The sequence below is a fragment of the Schistocerca piceifrons genome, chromosome 5 (assembly GCF_021461385.2).
Source record: "Schistocerca piceifrons isolate TAMUIC-IGC-003096 chromosome 5, iqSchPice1.1, whole genome shotgun sequence".
Lineage (NCBI taxonomy): Eukaryota > Metazoa > Arthropoda > Insecta > Orthoptera > Acrididae > Schistocerca > Schistocerca piceifrons.
The window spans coordinates 202,129,322-202,138,496 of NC_060142.1; the positions used below are offsets into that span (position 1 = coordinate 202,129,322).

The 9,175-nt window shown below is 38.0% G+C and overlaps 1 protein-coding gene across 2 annotated transcripts in view; it reads right to left on the bottom strand.

Moving 5' to 3' along the window:
* LOC124797912 (TM2 domain-containing protein almondex) overlaps positions 1-7,201 on the bottom strand; it is a 129,851-nt gene extending 122,650 nt beyond the window's left edge. The window contains exon 1 of one of the 2 annotated variants that reach the window (XM_047261042.1): positions 6,943-7,201. In XM_047261042.1, coding sequence (XP_047116998.1) covers positions 6,943-7,027 — 85 coding nt within the window. In that variant the 5' untranslated portion in view covers positions 7,028-7,201. The remainder of the gene's footprint in view (positions 1-6,942) is intronic. The other variant, XM_047261041.1, reaches the window with a different exon arrangement.
* Positions 7,202-9,175: the final 1,974 nt, after the last annotated feature.

Below are 9,175 nucleotides of genomic sequence, written 5' to 3' on the forward strand. Positions count from 1 at the left end.
GAAAAGACAGATGGATGCATTGGCAGAGGGTGGCAAATAAACAGGGTGGGAGATGAAAATGGGGAGGAAACGAAAGGACAGAGAGGGCGGAAACTGTTGGATGGAGTGTGTGAGGACACTATATCAACCAAAGTTGAGGCCGAGATAATTATGGGAGCGGAGAATATATTGTAAGGATAACTCTCACTTGCACAGTTCAGAAAAGCTGGTGGTGGACGGAAGTGTCCACATGGCTCTTGTGGTGAAGCAGCCATTAAAATCAAGTGTGTTACGCTCAGCTGCATGTTGTGCCACAGGGTAGTCTACTTTCTTCTTGGCCACTGTTTGACAGTGGTTGTTCATCCTGGTGGACAGCTGGTTGGTACTCACACCAATATAAAAAGCTGTGCAATGATTGCAGCAGAGCTGTTAAATGACACGGCTGCTTTCACAGGTGGTCTGGCCACCTGATGGGGTAGGATAAACCTGTAATAGCACCGGAATAAGAAGCACTGGGTGGGTGAATTGGGCGGGTTTTGCATCTGTGTCTTTCACAGGGATATGATCCTTTTGGCAAGGGGGTGGGATTGGGAGTGGCTTAGGAATGGACTAAGACGTGGAGGTTGGGTGGGTGATGGAACACCATGTTACGACATATGGGAAGTGTCTTGAGTAGGATGTCCCTCATTTCAGGGCATAATGATAGGTAATTAAAGCCTTGACAAAGGATGTGATTCAGTTGTTCTGGTCTGGGGTGGTATTGCGTAGTGTACAGGATACTCCTTTGTGAGGGATGGTAGGAGGATTGTGGGGTGTGAGGGGAAATGGCACGGGAGATCTGTTTGCAGACTACGTCTGGGGGATCATGCCTGTCTGTGAAGGCCTGGATGAGACCCTCAGCATACTGAGCAAGAGAGTTTTTGTCACTGCAGATACACTGTGCCAGATGGCCAGGCTGTATGGGAGGGATTTTTTTTGGTGTGAAAGGGATAACAGCTGTCAAAATGTAGTTACTGTTGGAGGCTGGTGAGTTTCATGTGGACAGGGGTAGAGATGGAGCCATCAGAGAGAAGGAGGTCAACATCTAGGAAGGGTGGCATGCTGGGTTGAGGAGGACTACATGAAGCCGGTGGGACAGAAAGCATTGAGGTTGTAGAGGAACAAAGATAGGGTGTCTTGGCCCTGAGTCCAGATCATAATGATATCATCAATGAACTGGAACCAGACTAGGGGTTTGGTGTTTTGGGAGGCTAGGAAGGTCTCCTCCAGATGGCCCTTGAAAAGGTTGGCATAGGAGGGTGCCTCGAGGGAGCCCATATACATTTTAGGAAAAGTTAGTATGAAAAATGTGGTAGTGTGTTTGGAGTCTGAAGGACATTGGGAAAGATAGTGGTCCATAGTGGTAAATCATGGGCATGATGGATGTTGGTGTATAGGGAGATGGCATTAACAAATGACGAGTAGAGATCCAGGTGGTGGGGATGGTGAAGAGTCCGTGAAGGAAATGGTGTCTTTGACATGTGAGGCTAGATTATGACAATTGGTTGGAGGTGTTACTCAATGAGGGCCGAAAGTCTTTCAGTGGGGGCACAATAACCAGCCACAATGGGGCATCCAGGATTGTTGGGTTTGTGGCTTTTGGGGAGCATGTAGAAGGTGGGTGTATGGAATGTTACAGGGGTGAGGAGGGAAATGGATTCTAGGGAGATGTTCCAGGAAGAGCCTAAAGCTTTAACCATGGATTGGAGGTTGTATCTGCTGCCTTTTGCCAATGCATGCACCCATCTTTCTCAGCTACTCTCCTTTTTTTTTGCTCCTTTTTCCCCATATCCCTACCCCATAACCTCCTGATGCTGCGTCTGTTGGCATTCTAGTCCCTGTACTCTGTTCCAGACAGCGTTCATCTCTCTTCCCAAGCTGTACACTGCCTTCCCTTCCCCTTCTCCATTCCCTCCAGATTGCTGCTTGTGATAGTTACGTTCTGTCTCAAGATGCTGGTGTTGGCGGTCATGTGTGAATGAGGTGTGCTTGCTTGTGTGTATGAATGATGTTTGTCTCTCTTTTACTGACGAAGGCTGTGGCTGAAAGCTTTACATAAGTATCTTTTACTTGTACCTGTCTGCAACTTAATGTGTCTTCTTTAAGTAGCAATCTGTCTTTTCCTACATTGTCGATATACCTAATTGTAGTTTCCATTGATGGAATACCAATGTAGTCGAACATATTCAGCTAGCAACAGCAGATAAACAGTAGCTGTCTAATATATTGTGAGTGGAGGCAGTTGTGAGTGGAGGCAGTTTGCTTCCTAATAAAAGTTTTCCTGTTATTTTACTGTGTTAAATTTAACTGGAGCATGTACAAACGGTTTTTAGGACTTTTGGTAATTAATTACCAATGCAGTTTTTAACATTTGCTTCATTTGTTGATGTTAGCCGAGTTATTCCTCATCCGTAACTGTTCTCCATCATGAAGGGGGCTATGACATTGTTGTTGTTGCTGTGGTCTTCAGTCCTAAGACTGGTTTGATGCAGCTCTCCATACTACTCTATCCTGTGCAAGCTTCTTCAAGGCAGTAATTCAAAGTGGAACTGATAAGAACTGTGTAGCACACCGGGGTATTGTTGAGTTTAGTGCTTTCAGTTGGTATGGTTCTTTAATTAGAACTGAGACACATTTCACTCATCTTTAAATATTCTCTGGCAACTCTTAAGAACTATTTTATTGTCATTTCTTTCTTGCACACCATGTACAGCTTGTTCTCAGGATCTCAGCTTTTATCTGTTGTTTGCAAGTTGTTGGTATGCCCGTCTCTCAGCACCTGAGTGTGTTCTAATCTCATAGATTTTGTTTTCTGCAGAAGGCCCTGTGCAAATGTCACATACAGAGTGTGAAGACAGAGACTGTCGATCGCCGGATCAATTGTACCAATTGTTTTGATCCATGTTGTATTGACCCTGTCGTATTTAAAATCATGTGATTAAAAAGAGAGCAGAACACTGACAATATTTGTTTTGTGTCTGTGTTACTTTCCAAAATGTAGGTTGTGATGGCAGACTAATCTGAAGGGTAATGAATCTGAATATGAAATCTTCCTTATGTTACCATACTGATCCGTAACTAAGCCCAATATCTAGATTAAGTTGAGAGCTGACAGTGTAGTTGAGAATTGGTGAAGTGGTACCTAAGGCTTCAATTAATTAACATGTTCCAAAAAGAACTTGGCAACTGTTCTCCGTTCAACTGCCTTTCCTGTAGGCCCACACATTTATTTGTATAGGATAACAGCACATGTTCTACAGAAAATCAGCTGGTGATGACGACATTAAAGCACATTATAAATACTGTATGCTAAGTGAAAAAGTAAAGGCACCGAAGCTGGACCTAGCAAATAGCTCCTTCAGAGATGGAAATTTTCCAGATAAATGATATAAGCAGGAATGTGCCAGTGTGCAAGAAAGGGGATAAAAATGAACCCTATATCCAGAGACTAGTTTCACCAACATGAGGATTCTCAAGAATCACAGAATGCTTATGTATAATACACTAGCTGATTATCTTGAGAAACACATTCTTGTACCGCTACAGCAGGGTTTCAGAAAGAGTGATTCTAAAGAATTAGCAATTGCCAGTCAGTCAGAATACATGCATTTGACACTATTTACCGATAAAATATTGACATAAAAATTGGACAACTGTGGCACTGGAGGGCAAGCAGGAGAGTGGATCCACTCATACCTATGCAACAGGAAATAGTATATGTGTCAGTCCATGTGAAATCAGCTAGTGGTCTGGCTCTTAACAGTTCAAATTTTGATAATTTTTTGTAGTTTTATAGTAGCACTAGTATGCATGAAGACCCCCAAATTAATTGTTTTTTTTTTTTTGGTCTTTTACTCGTGAGTTATTAATTTTTAAAACTTCCAGGATTGTGCAATTTCTTTTATGTTTTGAAACCTTCAAATTGCCATATATTAAAAAATATTTGCACCATTTCACCATTTTATTCAGTTTCTTACAAGCTTTACAAGCACTTGCTAACTAATGATATTCGTAACAATGCTCAATTTTCCACAATTAAAGCCTTGTTTTATTTCGAAAATTTCAAAATCAAATTTTTTGTTTTGTCTTGAAGGGAAAAACGTATGTTACTTGTACATTTTTTTAAAATGTGTGAGCCAATTTTCATGCCAGTGTTCCAGTAGGAACATACTAGAAAAAACTTTATTTTACTGGTAAGTGCAGCACCTAGTGCGTACTGTAGGGCTTTGACCTGTTATTAGGTTATAATATGTCAAAAACTGAGTAAGATGATCTAATCATTATTTTTTATTTCGTGAAAATCAATTTATTACATTATTAGAATTAGAAACTTTAATTTCGATTCACATTTGGATTCCCCATGTTAATAGTAATAATAAATGATGTGTTATATAAGAGTATTGAAATGAGAATTTTTTTTACTCACCTTCAACAAGAGAGATGTTATGGTGATCCACTAACAATCCTATTACAGTCTAAGACAGTGTGTTACAGTTTTCTTTCAAATGATGTAATCTAGATCTCCCACGCAACAATGACAGATTATTGATGTACCAACACGTTGTTTTCCAATATAATCAGAGGCTTTTCAGACCTCTGCAACTGATAGTCTATATAATGTCCTTCCAAAGGCAGTTGCGGGATTTAATTTACAAACTGTGAAGCTTTTTTAACTGCAGTCAATTTATACAGTCTTCATGGTTATAAAAAGGAAAGAGTTCATCTACAAGGATGCATAAATGAAAGATTTTCTTCTTTTTCATCTCTTGATAGCATAGAAACCACCTACAATTTGTTGTCACAGGCACGAGTAACAAGTCTTTTAATCTGTTCAAAAGCATGTGTCACCTAAACCCACATGAATTTTATGAAAATTAAAGTCCTAAAAATGAGAAACAATTTTTGCTTTATCTTTGGTTTTGTTCACAGGAATAAATGCACCATACTTCTGAGTCACTGTGACTGCTATGGCTCTATAAAATATTTTTGCCAAGCTCCTTTTTTTACGCTGCCTGCTTATCATTTGTCACATGGGAGTGACTGACGCCATGTGTGTTTTACCCGACTCAAACAAATGGAAGGAAGTTAATATTTGATCATGTTATGCTTCCACAACTGATTAATGTGAATGTTAAGAAACCCACTTCGACTTTTACTTTATGTACATTTATTAAGCCACTGGTTTCATTTATATGAACAGCCTCAGGTGACAGACCAGCACAAATATGGCAGTGTCATAATTTAAAATGCTTAATTTCCCAATAAAATGTTGAAATGAGAGAGAGAGAGAGAGAGAGAGAGAGAGAGAGCACTCAATAATTTCATTTTAACAGCAGTTTTGTGAACCAGCTTGCAAACCAAGTGCAGTTGAGCTACAGTAGGCAATATTAATAGCAGTAAAATAAAATTTATTTCAATCTTTTCCCTTTGGAATATATCACAAAGTTTGGCACACACATTAACAAATACTGACCTCTTTTTTTTTTTTTTTTTTTTTTTTTTTTTTTGAAAAATCAAGTTTTGAAATTTTCAAAGTTTAAAAAATTTAACATTTTATGAATATGGGGAAGGAGGGCATGTTATAGTCAACAATAAAGCGAATAAAATGGTATAAATTTCTGGTCTGTACATCAAATACTTCGAGATATGGTCATTTTAAGGTTTTGAACTGTGACAAAAATTTCACAATCTCGAAACTCGAAAAATTAATAATTTAAAAACACAATGTCTGAAAAATCTGTAACTTTGAAATTTTCTTATTTCAACAGGTAGAATAAAACCACAAAAAATTACAAAATCATAAATCAACAAGCTTCAAATTATTATTATTTTACTTGGAATGAATAATGTGTTAATAGGAAACACATATCATTTAGAAACACATAACGTCAAATACAGACTTCTGCATGGTTGATTAATGTGGCCATTGCTATTTCACCTTTTTATAAATGATAAATGTGTTGTGGAGAAAGGGGCAAAAAGGAAAAAGAAAATAGGGCCTATATGCAAGTACAAGACAATACTGCACTGTGACCAAATTGTTTAACACCTTGACCAAAGAGCATATATTTCTGCAAACATATAATGGCTCATGGAAAATGAAATGATTATATACCTAAAAAAGGACTAAGTATGCAGTGTTCAAAACAAAGAGAAGATAGTGTGTATGAAATTAGAGGTGGAGTACACAAAGAAGGAAGAAGTAAAATCCTCTAGATTTTTACACGGTACTGTGGATAAAGAGCTTAAATGGAAACAATATATCGATCCTGTCCATAATAAACTCAGTTTATCATATTCATAATGATGCAGCTACCACAATATGCAAACAAACAGATTTTATGAACAGTACACCATGGGCTCTTTGAATCATACTGGTAGTGGCCCTATGGAGTGACAGAATGGTAAACCCAAACGTTCAGGATACAAAACGAGTACCCACATTAAAAAATGCAATTAGGATCATTAAGGAGGACTTCTAAACCATATAGAAGATGCTTTAAAAATCTACTAGGCATCTTAACTTTAACACCTCTGAACAGATATAAAACAAAAATATCCATCACCAAGATTCTCATAGGTCATTAAAAATGTTAGTGTACACACCAACAACACAGAGAGGAAGAAATATGAAACACATCCCGCAGATTGAAAATCTCTGAACACAACCTTGGTAGTCCGATAACAAGTTACTAAGAAGCAGCTTATTCTAATCTGAACTTTTCTCACACAGTAGCACGAACAGAAATGTACTGTGGGTTGTATAAAGCTACAACAAAAGTAGCTTCATTTCTGATCACACTGTTGTGATCTGTCTTATCCAGTATTACAACTCAAAACCTAAAAACAAAACCAAAAAAAATTGCCTAGGAGAGTCGCAACTAGATACACGAATGTTACATGAGAATACTGAAAACAACATACCTGTCTGCGACTGCTTAACACCTTTCAGCAAGAGTGATAGCAAGATAAGAACAACCACCTGGCCATTAATTGGAATACAACGCATGATTTACGACTGTGTGTAAAGTTTCACATTATCATACACAAATCTATCACATATTCACCAACAGTCATTCCTATTTCGATAACTTTGCAATAACAATAAAGCCCTGCAATAACGTTTGACATGCATTATAAACACAAACTTGTTTTCAGAACCAAAGATGTTACGAAACAATAAATATACCCATAGATTCTACAGCTGTGACGCTGCAAGAAATCGTCCGTACTATCCCCAGCACACAAGTAATCAGCTGTTACCCTGTGCAGCCAGACCTCAGTTACTGAAAGACAATGGGAAATTGCCACGCTTCTATTTCATATCATTTTGCTGTACTTGTTTAAAAATCAAAAGTCTCTAACGCTGTCTCATATGATATTCTAAAGAATGAATTACCGTACACACTTTCCCATTGGCTCTATGCAATGTTAAAGGCCCGTCCACACGCAACTGATTGTACAAAATTATTAATGGTTAAAATAAAATGCTTTGCCGATTACTGATCGATAAGACTTTGGGATTTAGACGAAATCCGCTTAGTCCTTAAGCACGAGTCTTTTTAACTGTTAAAATACCATATTACTGCTTTATTACTACATCTGTGTCGTTTACCAGTCATGTGAATAGAGCAATGTAATATTTTGTAAGCACAACTGATTTTCTTTGTGGTGGTACTAATATCTTTTTGTGTTATAATATACACTTAACACAGAATCTGAAATGATGTAGCAATGCCATACAATTAAACATATAAATAAGCAATTAAACTGCACACCATACAAAAATTTACCATCCTAGTATTAACTGGTATAAGGGACAGCTGCCACTTGTGAGACAGTGGAAAGTAAACAATGTCACAAGCTATCCAGTTAAGCTTCTACTCCCATTATTTGAGAACATAAGGCTACTATAGCTATTCTCTTTCTTTTAGGGATGATATAAAAGGGATTAAACATATTACAACAAGTTAGAACTCGTTTGAGTCATAGCATAATCAGCTATTTGATATCTGTAGCTGCATAAATGTATCATATAGAATTTTATATTCGCTATGAGCTTCAGCTTTCTACACAATGTAATTAACTAATATATGTTGTATCAAATAAATTATATTTTCAGATAACATACTCATTGACAGAGTATATTGGTCCATTATTAATTTACACAAATTTCTTTTCAATGTGTGGATTAAACATTGTTTTATAACTGATTAACAGGATTACTTTCAAAGTTATTGTATTCTGGAGGTCAATGAACTTCCATCTCAAATTACAGAATATCAGCTACCATCCTCTCCTCTCCCAACATACAATCATATGACAAATTTCCTTACATTACTTTTAAGGAACTGTATAAGCAGTAGCAAAGAAAATACAAGGTGCATCTAGGAAATGAGTTACATCCACTAATAAAAGCAAAACAAGTACAAAAGCAAAAAAATCTATTTATCATAAAAAACTAGAAATCTTAAATTAACTTTCCACTTACCTCCCACCATTCTGTAAGCACTTATCACAGGTTGGTAAAAGTTTTGAATACCTATCTCAGAAGAATGCTGCCACCTCTGCCTCCATCGGCTAAGCCAAGTCTTCACAATATGTTTTCTTCCACGAGTGCTAGTATTGCAAGTTTTGCAGGAGAGCTTCTGTGAAGTTTTGGAAGGTAGGAGATGAGGTACTGGCGGAAGTAAAGCTGTGAGGATGGGTCATGTTTAGGTAGCTCAATTGGTAGAGCACCTGACCATGAAAGGCAAAGGACCCGAGTTTGAGTCTAAATCCAGCACACAGTCGTAACCTACCAGGAAGTTTTATGTCGGCACACACACTGCTGCAGAGCGAAAATTTCATTTTGTAAACATCCCCCAGCTTTGGCTAAGCCATATCTCTGCTATATCTTTTCTCCCAGGAGTGCTACTCTTGCAAGTTTCACAGGAGAGCTTCTGTCAAGTTTGGAGGCTAGCAGATGAGGTACAGGTGGAAGCAAAGCCGTGAGGACAGGTCGTGCATAGGTAGCTCAAATGGTAGAGCATCTGTCCAAGTTTGAATCTCAATCCAGCACACAGTTTCAATCTGCCGGAAAGTTTCATATCCGTGCACACTGTGCTGCAGAGTGAAAGTTTCACTCTGGAAACATCTTCCAGGCGGTGGCTAAGCC